A 24845-nucleotide genomic window follows, 5' to 3' on the forward strand; every position below is an offset into this window, starting at 1 on the left:
CTAGTTGTTTCAGAAGGAGTAAGAATACAGGGCTCTATGTCCTCCTTTCCTGTAGAGATCTTGATCCTCTTGTTACTGTGCAAACATCCTTCTGTGACCACAGATTCCCATCTCAGCTCTTACTCCATGAGTTAGTGAGGTGTTCAGGTAATGAGGGAGAGATAGAAAGTCCCCAGCAGATGAAAAGCATTACTCTTCCTCCTCTCTTCCCTATCAGTAGATCTCTCTGATTTTGTGAGATGTGCCTTCCAGCACTATCCGCAGTATCTTCACTAGGCAAGGAGGACTGTGTCCCATCCTGTGTGTGCATGGATGTCAAGGATTGTACTTTTTATGGCCAGAAAGGGAGGGGTGGCTCTGGAGACCTTTGTTGTTCTAAGGGTGGGCTGCGTTCTCTATGTTTGTGGTTGCCGCCTGATGTGCAGCTTCTGTTGAGTTCACATTGACTCCCACTGATGCCTTTTTTTCTTTGTCTGTTTTCTCTGTCCCTGCTGTTTCTAACAGGCACACCTCCATCTACACCAAGCACAGCATCCCCTACAGAAGAATTGCCCACCACGTCCCCAGAGACTTCCAGCAGCACCACCACCACCCCCAGCACCAGCACCCCAGCAACAACAACCACTCTTATTGGATCACCAACACCCACCTCAACTACTTCAAGCACATCTTCACCACCACCAACATACACCACCTCCTTATCAACTCCAGGTGCTTTTAAGTTTTGTAGTATCATATGTTCTTTACCTTTGAGACAACTGAGGGTCTGTGAACACCTACTTTTTTGCCTCTGTGTGGTATTATGAATGAATTGACTTCTGGGCAGCCCCTGAAACAGCCTTTGCCCAGAGCTAGCCCTTCAGTCTGTTTCAGATGGAACAAGAACTTAGTAGCTTTTGCTGCTGTTGGACTTTGTCTTTCAGCTGGCCAGAGTGGCATCCCTATACACATGGAGTGTGATGGAGTGCGGCTTGATTTTGTAACACTTGCATTTCAAGCTCTCTTTAGGCACCGATCTGTGGTCTGTATTCCTTCTCTCCTGCTCCTTTCCCATGTCAATACTAATGCTTCTCAGCTATTATAGATGGAGGAAGGAATCATTCTTCTGCCATGCTTTTGGAAACAGTTTCACTCTGCAGACTGTGACTTTCTGTGAACTGTGGTCTTTGCCTGACCAAATTCACTAGTACTCTGGGAACTCCTGTCAGCAGAAAACCACATGCCAATTAGCCAGGAACATATTCCTGTGCATGGTTCCTTCCCTGACCACAGCTTCCCATCTCAGCTCTTTCCCGAGGATATACTGTGGTGTTCTAGATAATGAGGCAGAGATAGAAAGCCCCAGCACAATCAAAAGCTTGCTCCTTTTCATCTCCTTACCTGTTAGTAGGTCTTTCTGATTTTTGTGCAAAGCACATTCCAGCACCATCCCCAATCTCTATATTAGGAGAGGAGGGGTATGACCCTGTGTATGCACAAATTTCAAGAGAGGGGGCCAGAAAGGAAGGTCTCATGCTAGGGATCTTAGCTGTACTAAGGGTGGGCTGACCTCTCTAGCTCTGTGGCTGCTGCCTCATGTGCAGCTTCTGTTGAGTTGACATTGAGTCCCACTGATGCCTTTGTGTCTTTGTTTTCTCTGTCCCTGCTGTTTCTAACAGGCACACCTCCACCCACACCAAGCACACCACAATCGACAACCTCTCCCTCGACACCGGAGACTCTCACCACCACCACCAGCCCTCCAACCACAACCACAACCACAGCAAGAACACCAACGGTTACTGGATCTTCAATGACCACATCAAGTCCTGGAAGTATGTTCCCAGCAGTAGTCATTCGCACCAAATTCCTCTGCATCTAACTGCACAACCAACAAATAATTATCTGGTTGTTCTGTTATTTCTGACCTTATACTGGGAGTACTGAAGGTCTGAGAGTAACCTCCATTTGTGACTCTGGATAGGATTGGGGATGGGTATAACTTCTGGGCATCCTAGCAAATGTCATGTGCCCAAAGCCGGCCTTTTGTTCTGGCTGCTTCAGAAGGAACAATCATTTAGGGGTCCTGGCAGATGGTTTTGACTTCCCTGACTCAACAGTGTTCCTGGAGGTATTTCATCCTGGTGCGTCATCTTGTACAGATTCGAAGTGATGGAAACCTTGTTTTTACCCTGTTGGTCCTAATCCTTCAGCTGGCCAAATGTAGTCACCGGGCACATGGAGTGCAATTGCAGTGGACTTGGTATTGTGACACTTGCATTTCAGGCTCTATTTGGGCACAGCTGTGTATAGTTTCCATCTTTCTGCTCCTCCCTTACCATTTTACTGTTAATGGTGTTCAGCTACTCTAGGTGTAAGAAGGAAGGATTCTTTGCCAGGCTTTTGGGAACAGTTTCAGTCTGCATACTACCTTTGCTGTGAGCTGTGGTCTTTGGCTGATCAGATCCACTAGTACACTGGGGAGCCCTTTATCAGGCTGACACTGGAAATCACATGACAAATGGGCAGCAAGATATTCCTGTGCATGCTTCCTTCCCTTACCACACGTTCCCATCTCAGGTCTTGCTCCAGTGTTTAGCGAGCTGTTCAGGTAATGAGGCAGAGCTAGAAAGCTCCAGCAAGTTTGAAAGCATTACTGCTCCTCATTTCTTACCTATGGGTAGTGCACTCTGACGTTGTAAGAAGCATCTTCCAGCAGCATTCCCAGTCTCCTAGCTTGGGGAGGAGGACCTGGATGGACGTCAAGGATTCAGCTTTCTGGGGCCAAAACCAGAGGGCTGGTTCTGGGGTTCTCTGTTGTTCTAAGGGTGGACTGACCTGTCTATGTTCGTGGCTGCTGTCTGTGGTTGATGTGCAGCTTCTGTTGAGTTGACATTGAGTCCCACTGATGCCTTTGTTTCTTTGTTTTCTCTGTCCCTGCTGTTTCTAACAGGCACACCTCCACCCACACCAAGCACACCACAATCGACAACCTCTCCCTCGACACCGGAGACTCTCACCACCACCACCAGCCCTCCAACCACAACCACAACCACAACAAGAACACCAACGGTTACTGGATCTTCAATGACCACATCAAGTCCTGGAAGTATGTTCCCAGCAGTAGTCATTCGCACCAAATTCCTCTGCATCTAACTGCACAACCAACAAATAATTATCTGGTTGTTCTGTTATTTCTGACCTTATACTGGGAGTACTGAAGGTCTGAGAGTAACCTCCATTTGTGACTCTGGATAGGATTGGGGATGGGTATAACTTCTGGGCATCCTAGCAAATGTCATGTGCCCAAAGCCGGCCTTTTGTTCTGGCTGCTTCAGAAGGAACAATCATTTAGGGGTCCTGGGCAGATGGTTTTGACTTCCCTGACTCAACAGTGTTCCCAGGAGGTATTTCATCCTGGTGCGTCATCTTGTACAGATTCTGAAGTGATGGAAACCTTGTTTTTACCCCTGTTGGTCCTAATCCTTCAGCTGGCCAAAATGTAGTCACCGGGCACATGGAGTGCAATTGCAGTGGGACTTGGTGTTGTGACACTTGCATTTCAGGCTCTATTTGGGCACAGCTGTGTATAGTTTCCCATCTTTCTGCTCCTCCCTTACCATTTTACTGTTAATGGTGTTCAGCTACTCTAGGTGTAAGAAGGAAGGATTCTTCTGCCAGGCTTTTGGGAACAGTTTCAGTCTGCATACTACCCTTTGCTGTGAGCTGTGGTCTTTGGCTGATCAGATCCACTAGTACACTGGGGAGCCCTTTATCAGGCTGACACTGGGAAATCACATGACAAACGGGCAGCAAGATATTCCTGTGCATGCTTCCTTCCCTTACCACACGTTCCCATCTCAGGTCTTGCTCCAGTGTTTAGCGAGCTGTTCAGGTAATGAGGCAGAGCTAGAAAGCTCCAGCAAGTTTGAAAGCATTACTGCTCCTCATTTCTTACCTATGGGTAGTGCACTCTGACGTTGTAAGAAGCATCTTCCAGCAGCATTCCCAGTCTCCTAGCTTGGGGAGGAGGACCTGGATGGACGTCAAGGATTCAGCTTTCTGGGGCCAAAACCAGAGGGCTGGTTCTGGGGTTCTCTGTTGTTCTAAGGGTGGACTGACCTGTCTATGTTCGTGGCTGCTGTCTGTGGTTGATGTGCAGCTTCTGTTGAGTTGACATTGAGTCCCACTGATGCCTTTGTTTCTTTGTTTTCTCTGTCCCTGCTGTTTCTAACAGGCACACCTCCACCCACACCAAGCACACCACAATCGACAACCTCTCCCTCGACACCGGAGACTCTCACCACCACCACAGCCCCCAACCACAACCACACACAACAAGAACACCACGTTACTGGTCTTCAATGACCACACAAGTCTGGAAGTATGTTCCCAGCAGTAGTCATTCGCACCAAATTCCTCTGCATCTAACTGCACAACCAACAAATAATTATCTGGTTGTTCTGTATTTCTGACCTTATACTGGGAGTATGAAGGTCTGAGAGTAACCTCCATTTGTGACTCTGGATAGATTGGGGATGGGTATAACTTCTGGGCATCCTAGCAAATGTCATGTGCCAAGCCGGCTTTTGTCTGGCTGCTTCAGAAGGAACAATCATTTAGGGGTCCTGGCATGGTTTTGACTTCCCTGACTCAACAGGTTCCCAGGGGTATTTCATCCTGGTGCGTCATCTTGTACAGATTCGAAGTGATGGAAACCTTGTTTTTACCCTGTTGGTCCTAATCCTTCAGCTGGCCAAAATGTAGTCACCGGGCACATGGAGTGCAATTGCAGTAGGACTTGGTGTTGTGACACTTGCATTTCAGGCTCTATTTGGCACAGCTGTGTATAGTTCCCATCTTTCTGCTCCTCCCTTACCATTTTACTGTTAATGGTGTTCACTACTCTAGGTGTAAGAAGGAAGGATTCTTCTGCCAGCTTTTGGAACAGTTTCAGTCTGCATACTACCCTTTGCTGTGAGCTGTGGTCTTTGGCTGATCAGATCCACTAGTACACTGGGGAGCCCTTTATCAGGCTGACACTGGGAAATCACATGACAAACGGGCAGCAAGATATTCCTGTGCATGCTTCCTTCCCTTACCACACGTTCCCATCTCAGGTCTTGCTCCAGTGTTTAGCGAGCTGTTCAGGTAATGAGGCAGAGCTAGAAAGCTCCAGCAAGTTTGAAAGCATTACTGCTCCTCATTTCTTACCTATGGGTAGTGCACTCTGACGTTGTAAGAAGCATCTTCCAGCAGCATTCCCAGTCTCCTAGCTTGGGGAGGAGGACCTGGATGGACGTCAAGGATTCAGCTTTCTGGGGCCAAAACCAGAGGGCTGGTTCTGGGGTTCTCTGTTGTTCTAAGGGTGGACTGACCTGTCTATGTTCGTGGCTGCTGTCTGTGGTTGATGTGCAGCTTCTGTTGAGTTGACATTGAGTCCCACTGATGCCTTTGTTTCTTTGTGTGTTTTCTCTGTCCCTGCTGTTTCTAACAGGCACACCTCCACCCACACCAAGCACACCACAATCGACAGCCTCTCCCTCGACACCGGAGACTCTCACCACCACCACGGCCAGTACCACGATGCCCCCCAGCAGCACCACCAGCATCAGCACGCCGAGCACAACAACTGTTACTGTATCACCAACACCCACCTCAACTACTCCAGGCACATCCACACCCACACCAACATACACCAGCACCACATCAATTCCAGGTACTTCTGCGTTTTGTGCTCTCACATGTTCCCCTGCTGTTGGAGTATTGAAGGTTCCTAAGCACCTCTTTCTGTCCTTTTATGGGATCAGGGATGGGTATAACTCCCAGGTATTCCAGGAAATGGACTGTTCCAGACCTGGGGGTTTGGGCTCAGTGTTTCATAAGGAACAAGAATTCAGGGGTCATTAGAAGTTTGTCTTGGCTTCCCTGACTCAACAGGGCTCTAAGGTGTTGTTTCACTCTGGTGAAACATCTTAGTGATATGTTAAACTTATGAGAAATGTTGCTCTTGCTGTTTTTGCGCCATCCTTCTGCTAACCAGAATGGAATCACTGGATCCATGGAATTCAGTTGGAGTAGGGCTTCATCTAGTGGCAGTGGCATATCAGGCTCTGTTTGGGCACAGCTGTGCCAAGTTTTTTCCCTTTTACTTTCTTCTTTGTTCTGTCAGTGCTAACAGTTGTCAGTTGTAAGAGATGTTGGAAGGAAGGATTCCCCTGCCAGAGTTTTGGGAACAGTTTCTCTCTGCAGACTGCCCCTTGCTGTGGACTGTGGGCTTTGATGAGATTCACTAGAGCCCAGGGAAGTCATTCATCAGGCCTTCATAGCCCCACAGGGATATCACATGATGATCAGGCAGGAATATATTCACAGAGACGGTTAGGTTGGAAAAGATCTCTGAGGTCATCATGTCCAACCTTTGCCTGAACACCACAATGTCACCTAGACGATGGCACTAAATGCCACATCCACTTTTTTCTTAAAAGCCAACAGACACTGTGGCTCTGCCTCCTCCTTGGGCAGTCCTTTGCAGTGTCTAAACATTTGTTCTCTGGAGAAATTTGTCCTGACATTCAACCTAAACCTCCCCCAGCACAGCTGCCTCAGGCACAGCTTCTGTTGAGTTCACATTGGGTCCCACTCATGCCTTTGTGCCATTGTCTGTTTTCTCTGCCCCTGCTGTTCCTAACAGGCACAGAAAGCACATCCACACTGAGCACGCCAAAATCAACAACCACTACCTCGCCAACTGAGACTCCCACCACCACCACCAGCCCTCCAACCACAACCACTGGTCCTGGATCAACAACAACCATCTCAACTCCTCAAAGTATGTTCACAAAACCAATAATTCTCACCAAAACCCCTCTTCCCCCGGGAACAGAATCAACAAAAAATTCTCTGGTTCTGTTGTCATGTCTGGCCTTGCTGTGGGAGTAGTGAAAGTCCATGAAGCACCTCCATATGTGGCTCTAGATGGGATCAGGGATGGGTGTAACTTCTGAGAGTCCTGGGAAAAGTCCTGTGGCCAAATCTTGCGCTTGGGCTGGCTATTTCATAAGGAACAAGGATTTAGGGGTTCTTGGGGGAAAGTCTTGTCTTTCCTGACTCAACAGTGCTTCAAGATGGTATTTCATGTTGGTGCCCAGCTTAGACAGATGCTGAACCAATGGGTAACATTGCTTTTGCAGCTGTTGGACCATGTCTTTCAGCTGGCCAGAATGTAGTCACTGGACCTGTGGAGTGCAATTGGAGTGGGACTTGGTCTTGTGGAAGTGCATTTCAGGCTGTGTTTGGGCTCAGCCATTTCTCTTCCTCCTATGCCTTCTCAATGTTAGTTGTTTTCAGCTGTTAAACATGTAAGAAGGAATGATTTTCCTGCCAGCCTTTGAGGGGGCAGTTTCACTCAGCATACTGCCTCTTGCCGTGAGCTTTTGGTCTTTGGCTATCACCTCACCTGGTGAGATCCACTAAGTGCCCTAGGAAGCCCTGCATCAGGCCGACATTGAAATACAGGGGGAATCACTTGCCAATCAGGCACAAATATACTCCTGGGCATGCTTTCCTTCCCAGCTTCCCCTCTTATCTCCTATTCCATGAATTAGTGAGGTGTTCCAGTAATGAGGCAGAGATAGAAAGCTCCAGCAAGTTTGAAAGCATTGCTCCTCCTCACCTATTGGTGGGTCTTTCTGATTTTGTGAGAAGCACCTTCCAGCACCATCTCTAATCTGTTCACTAGGAAAGGAGGGCCATGCTGCTCTCTGTGCATGGTTGTCAAGGATTCGGCTTTCTATGGCATGAAAGGAAGCGCTGGTTCTGGGGACCTTTGATGTGCTAAGGGTGGGCTGACCTCTCTAGCTCTGTGCCCGCTGCCTCATGTGCAGCTTCTGTTGAGTTTCTGTTGAGTCCCACTGATGCCTTTGTGCCTTTGTCTCTTTTCTCCGTCTCTGCTGTTTCTAACAGCCCCACCTACGAAGACACCGAGCCCACCAGAAACGCCAAGTACTCCCACTCCAACAGCATCTGAAACTCCCAACATCACTTCCAGCACCACGATGCCCCCCAGCAGCACCACCAGCATCAGCACCCACAAGACAACAACAACAACTGTTACTGGCTCATCAACAACCTTCTCAACTACTTCAAGCACACCTACACCCATATGGGAATGGACAACCACTTCCACGTCAACGGAGACCCTCAGCAGCACCACGACCACCACCAGCACCAGCACCAGCAGCAGCACCACCACCAGCAGTGCACCGACGACAACAACAACAACTGTTACACCAACCATCCAAACTCCTGAACGTATGTTCCAAAGCCAAAAAATTCCCGCCAAAAGCCCTGTGCCTCCAACTACAGTACCACAAATAATTCTCTGGCTCTGTTGTTGTTTCTGGCCTTGCTATGGGAGTAGGGAAGATCCATGAGTACCTCCATATGTGGCTCTGGAAGGGATAAGGGATGGGTGTAATTTCTGGGCAGCCTGTGGCTAAACCTGGCCCTTGTTCTGGCTGTTTGAAAGGAACAAGGATTTAGGGGACCCTGGGAGAAGGTCTTGTCTTCCCTGCCTCAACAGTGCTCCAAGGAGGTATTTCATAGTTGTGCCCAGATTAGACAGATACTGAAGTGATGGGAATGTTGTTTTTGCTGCCATTGGACCTTGTCCTTCAGCTGTCCAGAATGTAGTCACTGGACCCAAGGTATGCAGTTGGAGTGGAGCTAAAGTTTGTGGCAGTGGCATTTCAGGCTCTGTTTGGGCACAGCTGTGCAGACCTACTTCCCTTTCTCTGCTGTTGTGTTTCTGCGGCCATTGCTGTGACTTTCCAGCTGTTTGGGCTGTAGGGTTCTTCCACGGCTTTAGCTGGCAGAGTTTGGGGATTGGTTTCAGAGCTCAGATTGCCACTTTTGACAGACCCAGGCTCTGGGCAGCTGGATTCTACCAGCGTTCCTGTTGGTGCTTGTCTCCAGCAATCTGTGTGCTGCTGAGAGGTGCTGGAAAGCACTGGGAAGCAGCTGAGGCTTTGTCAGCAGCGCGTGTCTTGTGCCTGGTTTCCCTCTTTCCCTGTCGTTCGTCAGATGCTTTCCCAGTGGTTGGTTTCTCCATGAGATATTGAGGTGGTGTGCATGGCCCAAGAAGCTGAGAGAGTGACAGGAGTCTCTGCTTAGTCCCACACTCTGCCTCCTGTATGGGCCTTAGGTGTGTGGTTTTTTGCAGATGAGAGTCCATACAAAGCAGTGTGCCCCACAGCTGGGGCACACACACATAACTCATGAGTGCCTGTGTCCTGATTTGGGCCAGGAGTGGTTTTTAGGGCCAGGAAGGAGAGGCCTGGCCAGATCACTGAGCTTTCTTATGGCCAGTGTTGGCTGAGTGCAGTAGCAGCCTGAGGGGCACCGCTGAGTGCAAGGGATGCCCAGGGCACCACCTGTGTGTGAGCTGGTGCCCTGCATTGTTGTCTCTCTCCTGTCTGTTTCTGACTGTCTGTCTTGTTGTCTCCTCAGCGTGTGAGTGCATCTGGACAGACTGGATTGATGTGACTTACCCAGATGGTTCTGACAGGAATGGTGGTGACTACGAAACCTTTGAGAACATTTGGAAGAAATACCCCTCCTGGGAGTGTGCAAAAGTTGAGAATATTTCATGTCGAGCACAGAAATTCCCTAGCATTTCCATTGCAGATTTAGGGCAGAAAGTGGAATGTAATGTTAACGTAGGGCTCATTTGTAACAATAAAGATCAGCAGATAGGAGGTATAATACCGATGCCAGTCTGCCTCAACTATGAGATCAGTGTCTGCTGCACCCCCAACAAACCAGAGTGTCTTCCAACTCCAAGCACCACGAGCACCACAACTTCCACAGCTTCCACCACAACGAGCAGTGTGTCCCCTCCAATATCAACCACCACTCCAACATCAGTGGAGACTACCACCACCACCACCACCAGTGTGCCCCCCAGCAGCACCACCACTAGTGGCAGCACCTCAGAGACAACAAGAACTGCTCCTGTCTCAACAACACCCGTTTCAACTACTTCAAGCACATCCACGCCCACACCAACCTACACCACAACCACCTCACCAACTCCAGGTACTTCTCTGATCTGTGTTCTCATGTGTTTCCTTGCTGTGGGGAACTGGAGGTCTGTGAGCCCCTCCATTTGTGCCTCTCTCTGGGATCTGAGATTGAACTAATTGTTGTGTATCCCCTGAAATGGCCTTTGCCCAAAGGTGGTCCTTGGGCTAGTTGTTTCAGAAGGAGTAAGAATACAGGGCTCTATGTCCTCCTTTCCTGTAGAGATCTTGATCCTCTTGTTACTGTGCAAACATCCTTCTGTGACCACAGATTCCCATCTCAGCTCTTACTCCATGAGTTAGTGAGGTGTTCAGGTAATGAGGGAGAGATAGAAAGTCCCCAGCAGATGAAAAGCATTACTCTTCCTCCTCTCTTCCCTATCAGTAGATCTCTCTGATTTTGTGAGATGTGCCTTCCAGCACTATCCGCAGTATCTTCACTAGGCAAGGAGGACTGTGTCCCATCCTGTGTGTGCATGGATGTCAAGGATTGTACTTTTTATGGCCAGAAAGGGAGGGGTGGCTCTGGAGACCTTTGTTGTTCTAAGGGTGGGCTGCGTTCTCTATGTTTGTGGTTGCCGCCTGATGTGCAGCTTCTGTTGAGTTCACATTGACTCCCACTGATGCCTTTTTTTCTTTGTCTGTTTTCTCTGTCCCTGCTGTTTCTAACAGGCACACCTCCATCTACACCAAGCACAGCATCCCCTACAGAAGAATTGCCCACCACGTCCCCAGAGACTTCCAGCAGCACCACCACCACCCCCAGCACCAGCACCCCAGCAACAACAACCACTCTTATTGGATCACCAACACCCACCTCAACTACTTCAAGCACATCTTCACCACCACCAACATACACCACCTCCTTATCAACTCCAGGTGCTTTTAAGTTTTGTAGTATCATATGTTCTTTACCTTTGAGACAACTGAGGGTCTGTGAACACCTACTTTTTTGCCTCTGTGTGGTATTATGAATGAATTGACTTCTGGGCAGCCCCTGAAACAGCCTTTGCCCAGAGCTAGCCCTTCAGTCTGTTTCAGATGGAACAAGAACTTAGTAGCTTTTGCTGCTGTTGGACTTTGTCTTTCAGCTGGCCAGAGTGGCATCCCTATACACATGGAGTGTGATGGAGTGCGGCTTGATTTTGTAACACTTGCATTTCAAGCTCTCTTTAGGCACCGATCTGTGGTCTGTATTCCTTCTCTCCTGCTCCTTTCCCATGTCAATACTAATGCTTCTCAGCTATTATAGATGGAGGAAGGAATCATTCTTCTGCCCTGCTTTTGGAAACAGTTTCACTCTGCAGACTGTGACTTTCTGTGAACTGTGGTCTTTGCCTGACCAAATTCACTAGTACTCTGGGAACTCCTGTCAGCAGAAAACCACATGCCAATTAGCCAGGAACATATTCCTGTGCATGGTTCCTTCCCTGACCACAGCTTCCCATCTCAGCTCTTTCCCGAGGATTTACTGTGGTGTTCTAGATAATGAGGCAGAGATAGAAAGCCCCAGCACAATCAAAAGCTTGCTCCTTTTCATCTCCTTACCTGGTAGTAGGTCTTTCTGATTTTGTGCAAAGCACATTCCAGCACCATCCCCATTCTCTTTATTAGGAGAGGAGGGGTATGACCCTGTGTATGCACACATTTCAAGAGGGGGGGGGGGCCAGAAAGGAAGGTCTCATGCTAGGGATCTTAGCTGTACTAAGGGTGGGCTGACCTCTCTAGCTCTGTGGCTGCTGCCTCATGTGCAGCTTCTGTTGAGTTGACATTGAGTCCCACTGATGCCTTTGTGCCTTTGTCTGTTTTCTCTGTCCCTGCTGTTTCTAACAGGCACACCTCCATCCACACTGAGCACACCAAAATCAACAACCACTACCTTGCCACCGGAGACTCCCACCACCACCACCACCAGCCCTCCAAGGACCACAACCACTGTTCCTGGATCAACAACAACCATCTCAACTCCTCAAAGTATGTTCCCAATGCTAGTAATTCCCATAAAAACCCCTCTGCATCTAACCTCAGGACCAACAAATAATTCTCTGGTTCTGTTGTCATTTCTGGCCTGGCTGTGTCAGTAATGAGGGTCTGTGAGTACATCCATTTGTGGCTCTGTGTGGGATCAAGGATGTGTGTAACTTTTGGGCATAACAGGCAATGAGATGTGCCCAAAGTTAATTTGGGCTCTTTCAAAACTGATGAGGATGCAGGCTCCCAGGAAGAAGTTCTTGTCTTTCTTGATGCAACAGTGCCCTGAGGAGGTATTTCGTTTTCCTGCCCAGCTAAGACACATGCTGAGATGGAAAATGTTGCTTTTGCAGCTGCTGGACCATGTCCTTCAGCTGGGCAGAATATAGTAATGGAACTCATGATGTGCAGTTGGACAGTAAATTTTGTTCTTGGCACTGGCATTTAGGCACTGTTTTAGGCTCAGCTGTATAAACTTTTTCCCTCACTTCTCCTTCTTGGCCATGTCTGTGGTAATCTTTGGTTGTAGAAGTAGGAAGGAAGGATTCCTCTGCCATGCTTTTGGCTACATGCTACCTCTTGTGGTGAGCTGTGGTCTTTGGCTAATCAGATCCACAAGTACTCTGTGATGTCCTTTATCAGGGTGACGTTGGGAAGATAACATGACTAAAATGTGTTCTGCTGCATGATCCATTTCTGGAGCACAGATTCCCCTGAGTTTTTACTCTATGAGTTAGTGAGGTATTTAGGTAATGAGGCAGAGATAGAAAGCCCCAGGCAGATCCAGAGCATTACTCCTCCTCATCTCTTAACTACTGGTAGGTCTCTCTAATTTTGTGAGAAGCACCTTCCAGCACCATCCCCAGTCTCTTCACTGGGAAAGGAGGACCATGACTATCTCTTTACATGGATGTCAATGAGTTTTCTTTCTGGGCTAAGAAAAGAAGGGCTGGTACTAGGCACCTTTGCTGTGCTAAGGGTGGGCTGACCTCTCTAGGTCTCTGGCAGCTGCCTCATGTGCAGCTTCTGTTGAGTTCACATTTGGTCCCACTCATGCCTTTGTGCCATTGTCTGTTTTCTCTGCCCCTGCTGTTCCTAACAGGCACAGAAAGCACATCCACACTGAGCACGCCAAAATCGACAACCACTACCTCGCCAACTGAGACTCCCACCACCACCACCAGCCCTCCAACCACAACCACTGGTCCTGGATCAACAACAACCATCTCAACTCCTCAAAGTATGTTCACAAAACCAATAATTCTCACCAAAACCCCTCTTCCCCCGGGAACAGAATCAACAAAAAATTCTCTGGTTCTGTTGTCATGTCTGGCCTTGCTGTGGGAGTAGTGAAAGTCCATGAAGCACCTCCATATGTGGCTCTAGATGGGATCAGGGATGGGTGTAACTTCTGAGAGTCCTGGGAAAAGTCCTGTGGCCAAATCTTGCGCTTGGGCTGGCTATTTCATAAGGAACAAGGATTTAGGGGTTCTTGGGGGAAAGTCTTGTCTTTCCTGACTCAACAGTGCTTCAAGATGGTATTTCATGTTGGTGCCCAGCTTAGACAGATGCTGAACCAATGGGTAACATTGCTTTTGCAGCTGTTGGACCATGTCTTTCAGCTGGCCAGAATGTAGTCACTGGACCTGTGGAGTGCAATTGGAGTGGGACTTGGTCTTGTGGAAGTGCATTTCAGGCTGTGTTTGGGCTCAGTTTTGTAGACTTTCCTCCTTTCCTCTTCCCCCTATGCCCAGTGTGTGTTAGTTGTTTTCAGCTGTTAAACATATAAGAAGGAATCGTTCTCCTGCCAGTCTTTTTGGGAACTTTGCAGATTGCCTCTTGTTATGAACTGTAATTTTTTGGGTGATGCTATCTCTGATGAGATCCACTAGTGCTCAGGGAAACCCTGCATCAGACTGACATTGGAACACAGAAGAAATCACATGCCAATCATGTGCATGCTTCCATCCCTGATTACAGCTTCCCCTTTCAGCTCTTACACCAGGATTTAGCAAGGTGTTCAGATAATGAGGCAGGGATAGAAAGCCCCAGTCGGATACAAAGCATTACTCCTCCTCATCTCTTACCTATTGATTGGTCTGTCTGATTTTGTGAGAAGGACCTTCCAGCACCATCTCTAATCTCTTCACTAGGAAAGGAGGGCTATGACCCTCTCTGTGCATGGATGTCAATGATTCTTCCTTTCTATGGCCAGAAAGGAAGCGCTGGTTCTGGGGATCATTACTGTGCCAAGGGTGGGCTGACCTCTCTAGCTCTGTGGCGGCTGCCTCATGCACAGCTTCTGTTCAGTTCCTATTGAGTCTCACTCATGCCTCTGTACCTTTGTCTGTTTTCTCTGTCCCTGTTCTTTCTAACAGCCCCATCTCCACCCACACCGAGCACACCACAATCGACAACCTCTCCTACGTCACCAGAGACTCTCACCACCACCATCAGCACCCCGACAACAACCACCACTACTACTGGATCAACAAAGCCCACCTCAACTACTTCAAGCACATCCTCACCAACACCAACATATACCACCACCACACCAACTCCAGGTACTTCTCTGGACTGTGCTGTTGGTTGCTCCTGTCCTGTTGCCCTGAAGTTACATGAGCACCTCAAAGTTACACCGGGATTAGTGTAACTTCAGGGCAACATGGGAACTGCCATTGCTTAAAACTTGCCTTTCATCTGACTGTTTAAGAAGGAAAAAGGTTTTGTCATTCTGGAGAAAATGTCTTGGCTTCCCTGACACAGAGCCTACTATTGAAAATTTCCTGCTGCTGCCTAGCTTACATGGATGCTGAACTGATGGGAAATCTTGCCTTTTTTGCTTCTGGACCTTGTCCTTCAGCTGGCCAGAATTTAGTCACTGCATGGCTTTGGTTTTTTTTTTGGCACTGGCATTTTAGGCACTGTTTGTAGATAATTGTGTAGACATTCTTCCCTCTCTTCTATTCCTTTGCCCTGTTAGTGCAAAAACGTTTCAGTGGTTATAGATGTAGGAAAAAGGATTCCTCTGCCATCCTTTCAGGACAGTTTTATTCTGCAGACTGTTACTTTGAACTGCATCTTTGGCTGATCAGATCCACTAGTACTCTGAGAAACCACTTATCAGGGTGACATTGAGAAAATCACATGCCTTGTGAGTTAGTGAGATGTTCAGGTAATGAGGCAGAGATAGAAAGTCCTAGCCAGACCCACAGTGTTACCTCTCCTCATCTCCTATCTATTGGTAGGTCTCTCTGATTTTGTGAGAATCACCTTCCAGCACTATGCCCAGTCTCTGCTAGGAGAGGAGAGTCATGATACTTTCTGTGCATTGATTTCAAATATTCTGCTTTCTACAGCCAGAAAGCCAGGGCTGGTATGAGGAACCATTGCTGTGCTAAGCTGACCTCTCTAGCTCTCTGCCAGCTGCCTCATGTGCAGCTACTCTTGAGTTCACATTGAGTCCCGTTAATGCCTTCGTGCCTTTGTTTTCTCTGTCCCTGCTTTTTCTAACAGTCCCACCTTCCTCCACAACGAGCACACCAAAATCAACGACGACTCTGCCACCAGAGACTCCCACCTCCGCCACCAGCGCTCTGAGCACAACCACCACTGCCACTGGATCAACAACACCCACCTCAACTACTTCAAGCACATCCTCACCAACACCAACATACACCACCACCACACCAACTCCAGGTACTTCTCTGGCCTGTGCTGTTGCTTGATCCCTTCCTGTGGTTGCCCTGAAGGTACATGAGCACCTCAAGTTGTGCATCTCATGTGGATCTCAGATGGGTGTAACTGCAGAGCATCCCTGGAAGAGCTGTTGCTTAAAACTTGTTTTTCATCTGACTATTGAAGAAGGAACAAGGTTTTGTGGTTCTGGGCAAAAGATCTGGTCTTCCCTCACTCAGAAAGGCTCAGAGGAGGGGTTTCATACTGATGCTCAGCTTACACAGGTCTTGAACTGACGGGAAATCTTGCATTTTTTTGCTGCTGGACCTCATCCCTCAGCTGGCCAGAACATACTCACTGGACATATGTGCAATTGTGGCATGGCTTTGGTTTTTCAGTACTGACATTTTAGGCACTGATTTGACATAACTCTGTAGGACTTCTTCCCACTCTCCTGTTCCTTTGCTCTGTCAGTGCTAATGCTTGACAGCTGTTATAGATGTAGGAAGGATGGATATGCTTTTGGAAAGAGTTTAATTCTGCAGACTGTGACTTTCTGAGAACTGTGGTCTTTGGCTGATCAGATCCACTAGTATTCTGGGAAGCCACTTATCAGGGTGACATTGAGAAAACCACATGCCAATCAGGCAGGAACATACTGCTGGGCATGCTTCCTTCCCTGATCACAGTTTCTCATCTCAGCTCTTACCTGAGGATTTAGTGTGGTGTTCTAGATAATGGCATGGAGATAGAAAGCCCCAGCAAGATCAAAAGCATTGCTCCTCCTCATCTCTTACCTATTGGTTGGTCTCTCTAAGAAGCACCTTCCAGCACCATGTCTTTGCTAAGAGGGAAGGGACCTTACCCTGTGTGTGCATGGATTTCAAATATCGTACTTTTGGGGGCCAGAAAGGAAGAACTGGTGCTAGGGTTGTCTGATCTCTCTAGCTCTGTGGCTGCTGCCTCATGTGCAGCTTCTGTTGAGTTGACATTGAGTCCCACTGATGCCTTTGTGTCTTTGTCTGTTTTCTCTGTCCCTGCTGTTTCTAACAGGCACACCTCCATCCACACTGAGCACGCCAAAATCAACAACCTCTCCCTCGACACCGGAGACTCTCACCACCACCACCAGCCCTCCAAGCACCACAACCACTGTTCCAACTACCACCACAACTCCTGAAAATATTAGCACCAGAACCCCTAACCCGTCGGCTCCACCCACTGAAGCAATAAGTAATTTCCAGGGTTTCGTGTTCGTTGCTGATTTTAGAAAACAGGGTTTATTGGCAGCTTAACATGTGTTTTAGTTTCTAAACTCTGCACTAATGTAGTTGATTATATTTCAAAAACATCCCAGCTAACCTTTCAGCAGCAATGTTATATCCCCTGCTGTCCCAGTTCATCTGCCTCTGTTAAAGGGCATGAAGGAGTTTGCCTGTTCTCACCCATATGTAAATCAGTTTTCATTGAAGGACCGTCCTTGTGGGCTGCCTGGGCAGAACCAGTGTATCTTAATTCCTCTAGCATTATTGCTGCACTCTTATTGTGTACACAGTGCTTCTCTCTCTACCATGTGTCACTTATGTTATGAAAGCACAAATAGATGGCTCTGAGACTGGTCTGTGAGAGTCATGAACACTTTTTAACATCCTAATCAAAAACTACTTTAAAGGAGTTTCCATTAACAACCATAATGAAAACTGGCCATGTGAAAAAGCAAAAAACTGTATTTTGGGTTTGTAGCATCCCAAAATAGCTTGTGTGTGAGAAGTCTTAAAGGCATTGGCATTAGAAATGGAACACAGACTACTCCACCAACGGCTCAGTTTCTGTAGAGTCAAATTACTCTGACCATAATCAATAGTGATATGAATGTGCCTCATGAAGCAACATAGGGAATAACGGTCTTTCCATAGAATATAGTATGACAGCAATACAGTATTAACCAGAGTTCATTGATCAGTGGAGTCCCCTGGGATCTTGGACTGCTGGACTCTTCCATGCAATATAAAGTTTTAACACTGCGGAAGATGTTCCCTCTGACACTGATTGTTGATAAAGTGTTTATATCAATGTCTCCTACGCAAGAGGCAGGATATTTTGTTAATAATCCCTCAGTGATGCAAAACCATTAATAAAAAAATTTCTGCTTTATTTCTATCTAAAGACTCTATGAATAGGCTTGATGAATTATGTATGCTTAGTGGAAAATGAGATGGCATTAGGAAGAAAATGCAATTTCACAACTTAAAATACTCTGTTTTCTTCCTATCTTAAAGAGACACCTGAACCAGAGACGCCGACAACAACAAGCATTCCAGTTACTCCTTCAGTTACCCCACTGCCAACAACAAGAACGACAGAAATAAGTACCGTGTCTATTGCAAGCACCACTAGTCAACAGTCAACATCACCAGTGTCAACAAGCCCAGTGACAGCTACCACATCTGAAGCCACTGGAACAGGATCAACCACCAAGACCACCACTTCAGGCCCCACACCCTCAAGTTCCACCAGCACCACACTAGTAACAGAAACTCCTACCCAGGAGACCACTACCACCAGGACGTCAAGCCCTCCAACAGGATTACCTACCACCACTTCCAGCCCTGGCACCACCACAACCTCGGGACCAAGCAGCCCTACAGCAACACAGCCGCCAATATCAACAACCCCATTCACTGGAACAGGATCAACCACCAAGACCACCACTTCAGGCCCCACACCCTCAAGTTCCACCAGCACCACACCAGTAACAGAAACTCCTACCCAGGAGACCACTACCAGCAGGACGTCAAGCCCTCCAACAGGATTACCTACCACCACTTCCAGCCCTGGCACCACCACAACCTCGGGACCAAGCAGCCCTACAGCAACACAGCCACCAATATCGACAACCCCATTCACTGGAACAGGATCAACCACCAAGACCACCACTTCAGGTCCCACACCCTCAAGTTCCACCAGCACCACACCAGTAACAGAAACTCCTACCCAGGAGACCACTACCAGCAGGACGTCAAGCCCTCCAACAGGATTACCTACCACCACTTCCAGCCCTGGCACCACCACAACCTCGGGACCAAGCAGCCCTACAGCAACACAGCCACCAATATCGACAACCCCATTCACTGGAACAGGATCAACCACCAAGACCACCACTTCAGGTCCCACACCCTCAAGTTCCACCAGCACCACACCAGTAACAGAAACTCCTACCCAGGAGACCACTACCAGCAGGACGTCAAGCCCTCCAACAGGATTACCTACCACCACTTCCAGCCCTGGCACCACCACAACCTCGGGACCAAGCAGCCCTACAGCAACACAGCCGCCAATATCAACAACCCCATTCACTGGAACAGGATCAACCACCAAGACCACCACTTCAGGTCCCACACCCTCAAGTTCCACCAGCACCACACCAGTAACAGAAACTCCTACCCATGAGACCACTACCACCAGGACGTCAAGCCCTCCAACAGGATTACCTACCACCACTTCCAGCCCTGGCACCACCACAACCTCGGGACCAAGCAGCCCTACAGCAACACAGCCGCCAATATCAACAACCCCATTCACTGGAACAGGATCAACCACCAAGACCACCACTTCAGGTCCCACACCCTCAAGTTCCACCAGCACCACACCAGTAACAGAAACTCCTACCCAGGAGACCACTACCACCAGGACGTCAAGCCCTCCAACAGGATTACCTACCACCACTTCCAGCCCTGGCACAACCACAACCTCGGGACCAAGCAGCTCTACAGCAACACAGCCGCCAATATCGACAACCCCATTCACTGGAACAGGATCAACCACCAAGACCACCACTTCAGGCCCCACACCCCCAGTGTCCACTCCCCCTACCACCACAGCAGGAACAGAAATAAGTACTCCAACCACAACCTCTGCAACTGTTACGACTCCAACATCACCTACATCAACCAGCCCCGTGTCAACCACTACCGCTGGTACTACTCCAACAGAGAGCTTTACCACCACTTCAGGAACCACCTCTAGTAGTTCTATCACAATCAATGCTACAACCACCATCTCCACAACCTTCAAAACCCTGCCACCTGTCTCAACTACTACATCTGGGCCTACTGCAACATCAACTGCAGTCACCACTACAGGAAGTTCTACACACAGTGCAACTCCTCCAGTTAATGGGTCAACTACAGGTCTAACACCAACCACTCCCAAAAAAACTTGTACTATTTTCCCTAATGAAACTTATGAGGTGAGTAGATTTCATACTTTCATTATGTTTTGGATGGAGACTAGACACATAACTTCAATATTAGTAATGTAAAGAGTAAGCATTAATCTGGATAGGAAAGGAAGTGTCAGTCTGTTCTATTTCTTTCATTTTCTTGGGCATCGGCAGGACTTCCAACAATATTTGGATTAATAGCTTACATATTACAATTAGCTCTTCAAGGATAATTTTTAAAAAGCTTTCTGCAAGGAGTTAGATCACAGTTCAGTGTTTGTCTTTGTTGTAGGATGGTTCTGATGAAGAAGAAACCAAGAGCTTAGTGCTCCTAAGCTATCTTCTCTATTTCTGCTTTTGAATAAGTCCAGAGTGGGTAAAAGTTGTTTTTGTGTTTACATTGCAGCCCAAAAAAAATCCACAGGGCTGAATTTGGAATGAGTCATACTTGTTCACAGACTGGCTTCAGGGGAGGACTGTGAAACAGATCACTGCATTCAGTGATTGTGAAATTTGACTCAGAGGGTTTTTTTTGTTTTGTTTTGGGTTTTTTTTTTGAACCCTCCACCTTTGACACAGACAAGTTTGTGTCTTGTACATATCTAAAGCCTCATCATAGTTTAGATGCCTACCAACTTGCTCACTAGATCTGCAGGAAATTATACATGTCTGCAAAACTGGTAGAAGATAGAAGAAAACTCAATCACAATGCATGGACATAATTACCTTGGACATTTTTCCCTGAACAGTGTGTGTTCATTGGAGTTTTAGCTGTTAATCTGCTCTAGGCATTCATGGAAGGGAATTGATCATATATTGGCCATTCATATTGATCAGTGTCTTTTACTGTTCTTTAGAGAGGGTGTAGGGTGAAGACTCCTTAGGAGATTAGGTGAGACATCTCACTTTTAGACAGCTGAAACTAGAAAAAGTGATTCTCATTTTGGTTTACTGGCTTGATTTTTGTGCATAATGCTTTCCATTTAGCAGCTCTCAGTTGTTCTAGCTCATATTGCAGACCTAGATAGTGCTGACTGATGCACTTCAATCCTATTTTCAGATTTTTGATGGGGGAAAACTTGTCAATAAACATATGTTTTTTTAGAAACCTGCAGAAGATATTCAGGCATAACTATTGTCAGTCTCACTGCTTCCTAAAGGTTTATCTCTCTCTCCCGCTCCCCCTCTCTTCAAACACAGCAAGGTGACTCGTGGATGCTCTGTAACTGCACTAAGGTTATATGTATAGAAGACAACATTGTCCAGGTGATTCCAATAATCTGCAATCCACCCCCGAAACCCACGTGTTCCAATGGACTGTCTCCTGTGCCAGTCATGGATGAGGATGGATGCTGTTGGCATTGGGAGTGTGATTGTAAGTATATATTTTGTTGAATATTTAATCTCCTGAGGAAACAATACTATTGTCAAGAGCAACAATATTTATCAGGGAACAAGTATCGTGCCAAGTTGTGACTCAGTCTTCTAGTGTTGGTTAGAATGTTCTGTTGATTCTTTTTAGCTAATTGAGTGATTGGCTTAAGTTGCCATTATTTCTACCTAACTGTTGTGTTAGTAAATTGGTCTTCCAAAGAAGGATTTAAATGTCCAGATCCAGATATTTATAGGCTAGAAGCATACATATATTTGTTACTTGTTCAGACTATTGGTAAAGATATATGTATGGTACAGTTAATCCCATTCTCAGTTGTCTGTCATTAATGTCAGATGAACTGTGCATTGAAAGTGCCTGGTTTTTATTGATGACTTCTAGCTAATGAGCTCATGCATTGACATATACACTTCATTAAAATTAAAATGCCCAATGTTCACTGAGATGTTTCCCACATCTACAGATTTTGCTTGTAGTCTGATACGATTTTGTACATTGCCAAAAGAGCCTGACTTAACTATGTTTTTTTTAGGCTACTGCACTGGCTGGGGAGATCCACACTACATGACTTTTGATGGACTGTACTACAGCTATCAAGGGAATTGTACATATGTCCTTGTGGAAGAGATCAATAAGAAAGTTGACAACTTTGGTGTCTACATTGATAACTACCATTGTGATGCACGGGATGTAGTGTCCTGTCCTCGAACGCTCATTGTGAGACATGAGACTCAGGAAGTGAGGCTAACAACAGCACAACCAAATACTCTACAAGTAGAGGTACTATTGATTTCTCGATTCAAATATTAATACTGCATCAACAGGATCATTATATTCATAAGGTTTGGGAAAAAAATAATGTGTGTTTTAGATTCAGTAACAGTTAGTAACAGTAACAGTTTAGATTATAAAATTAGACTGCTTCAGAGGACTTCAAAGCATTTTTTTATTCTGAATCTGGGGAGAAAAAATTCTACAACTTCCTGTCTTTTTAATTTCAAATCTTTGCAGATCTCTCCTAAATACACAAGTGTGTATCGCTAAGAGTTAAGGATATAAAATAAGTTAATTTATAATTAACAATAATGTAACAAAGGAAAACAACGTGGAATGGGAGGAAATAATGTAAGGTAGACATAACAATAAAGTGCTGGCCTGAAGCATTTTTTAAAAGTACCATTAGTAACTTTGACTCGTGTCGCCTTTTTAGTTTTTCAGAGTAGGACACATATTTTTATTCCACTGATAAATGTGATGCCAAGGTTTTTGGGCTTCAAAATTAGTGAGAAGTGTTTGGGGCTCTTAGCTTTTTAATGTTTATTTGGTTTATTTCTGTACATTACTGTGTGAGAATATTACAAGTTAGGTTGCAACATATTGTTGAAAATTTACAACATTTAGACATCTTTTTTCTCTAAAGCAAAAAAATCTCTGCTGAGTGAAATAGTAGTATTAGTTTCACAGGTATATCATGGCTACTGTATTAAAATAAATAATACAGTTTAGTCTTATTTCTGTTATTTAATTTTCCTATAAGCACATTCCCTTTATGCCCAGAAACCTAAAACTTTATACCATATGAATTTAGGAGAATTTTATATTCCACTTTCATGAGGAGTTCTTGATGCCATAGTCACTCTAGTAAGTCTGTTGAGTGTTAGGATTTATCTGGTTTAAACATTGAATAATCTCATTTGTCAGAGGTTAATGGACTTTTTGTGGCTCAGAGAAGAAAAGTTTGACTTTCCAGTAACAAAGGAAACACAGGAACATTTGTTACAAATTAAAAGGATATTATTTACCTTTACATTCTCTCTGCAAAACAAAGGAAAAGTCAATTGTTTTGAAAAGTCAAACCAAATTTATGCCTCTTTTCTGTTTTCCTTTATTTATTAGGTGACTGTAAACAACCAGCTCGTGGCTTTGCCTTACAAGAAGTTTGGTGTGAGCATCTATGAGTCAGGCATAAATAGTGTTGTGGAAATTCCTGAGCTGAAAATGAATGTGACCTACAATGGCTTGTCCTTTTCTATCAGAATGCCCTACAGCCTGTTTGGCAACAATACCCAGGGACAGTGTGGTAAGGCTCACTCTTCCAAATTTTGCACTCTCAGAAAACCACAGTGACAGCCCTGATGCAAAGATGAATGGTGTTTCCTAGCAAATCTGTGAGTGAATTCTTTCTCCACATACCACCTTTAGGTACTTGCAATAACAACACGGCAGATGACTGCATGCTGCCAAATGGAAACATTGTAGAAAACTGTGAAACCATGGCAGATCATTGGCAAGTTGTTGATCCTTCCAAACCACAGTGCTCTCCAGGCCTAGTTCCTACAGGTTCACCTAGCACAACACCAACACAGCCTTGCAAAGAATCGTCCATCTGCGAGCTTATTTTGGGAAGGTAACAATCTTTTCAGTTTTACAAGCCTTTGGTCTTTGATTTAAATGGAAATTTTAGGATTAGCTTACCAGTGGAAAGTGTCTCTAGCTGTTTCTCCATTTCTTGTATCTTTATGATTTGCTTCTACTCCTTTCACTTTTTCTGGCTATTATTTTTTGCTGACAGTTTCTTTCAACCCTCTGGCTGCCATATTAACCTTTGTTGATGTTCCCATATTCTTTTACACTCTCTGCCCTACCCTGTCCCATGTTCTTACCTTTTCCTATGTTTACTTAGCAGAAAACAGAGTCCAACTGAAAATAGAAATCTTAATTTTTAGAACACCATGTCAGAAATTAATAAGAAAAATAATTAAAATTGCTTTAAAGAGATAGCACATCGTTGCACCCAATAATATACAATTCCTGGACTCAAAATGTTGGTGTCAAAGTGTTTTATAAGGGAGGGAAAAATATTTTAAGGTATGTTGGAAGGTTACTATCTGGATAAGTGCTCTTAGCACAAATCTCTCATCAATAGTCCACATCCACATCTCCCTAATCTCCTGCGTCCACTGTTGCCACATGATAGCATGTTAAGCACATTGAAATGTTAAGCACATTAAAATAGATATGAATAACGATAAATATTTCTGTTTGTAGTGTGTTCAAGCCATGCCATGCATTTGTCCAGCCTGAGAAGTACTATGCAGCCTGCGTTTTTGATAGCTGTGTACTTCCCAACCTAGACCTGGAATGCTCAAGTCTGCAGATCTATGCTGCCACCTGTGCTGATCAAGGGGCGTGCATTGACTGGAGAAAACACACCAATGGTGTATGCTGTAAGTATCTGGACATAAAAATTCATCTTGAATTATTGAGGAAGATTACTGCTGAAACAGTTCCACATAATGTCATACTGCTTTCAGAGTAATGAAAACACCAATAAATCACAGCACCTGCTCACCTTAAGTAATTTTGCAGTAACATTTTTAACAAAGGGAATGATAAATTGGCCTGCAAAAATATACATGCATTGACTGTGCCAGAAACATCTGTATCAGTACATACTTTTTTTGTACGCCGGCAGCTCTATGCTTTGCAGGCATCAGCAGATTACTCTCTATTTGGTGAC

The 24845-nt window shown here is 46.0% G+C and overlaps 1 protein-coding gene across 1 annotated transcript in view; it reads left to right on the plus strand.

Moving 5' to 3' along the window:
* The window catches only part of MUC2 (mucin 2, oligomeric mucus/gel-forming), a 61058-nt gene that overhangs the window by 28882 nt on the left and 7331 nt on the right, over positions 1 to 24845 (plus strand). Inside the window, exons 34-53 of the mRNA XM_064714904.1 lie at positions 505 to 721; positions 1659 to 1814; positions 2933 to 3088; positions 4217 to 4329; positions 5477 to 5698; positions 6674 to 6811; positions 7945 to 8292; positions 9490 to 10077; positions 10734 to 10940; positions 11895 to 12035; positions 13135 to 13272; positions 14411 to 14596; positions 15549 to 15731; positions 16764 to 16943; positions 17990 to 19959; positions 21133 to 21307; positions 21858 to 22105; positions 23222 to 23405; positions 23528 to 23732; positions 24374 to 24558. Of these exons, the coding sequence (XP_064570974.1) occupies positions 505 to 721; positions 1659 to 1814; positions 2933 to 3088; positions 4217 to 4329; positions 5477 to 5698; positions 6674 to 6811; positions 7945 to 8292; positions 9490 to 10077; positions 10734 to 10940; positions 11895 to 12035; positions 13135 to 13272; positions 14411 to 14596; positions 15549 to 15731; positions 16764 to 16943; positions 17990 to 19959; positions 21133 to 21307; positions 21858 to 22105; positions 23222 to 23405; positions 23528 to 23732; positions 24374 to 24558 (5940 nt within the window). The remainder of the gene's footprint in view (positions 1 to 504; positions 722 to 1658; positions 1815 to 2932; positions 3089 to 4216; positions 4330 to 5476; positions 5699 to 6673; positions 6812 to 7944; positions 8293 to 9489; positions 10078 to 10733; positions 10941 to 11894; positions 12036 to 13134; positions 13273 to 14410; positions 14597 to 15548; positions 15732 to 16763; positions 16944 to 17989; positions 19960 to 21132; positions 21308 to 21857; positions 22106 to 23221; positions 23406 to 23527; positions 23733 to 24373; positions 24559 to 24845) is intronic.

This window comes from Zonotrichia leucophrys, chromosome 5 (genome assembly GCF_028769735.1).
Source record: "Zonotrichia leucophrys gambelii isolate GWCS_2022_RI chromosome 5, RI_Zleu_2.0, whole genome shotgun sequence".
NCBI lineage: Eukaryota > Metazoa > Chordata > Aves > Passeriformes > Passerellidae > Zonotrichia > Zonotrichia leucophrys.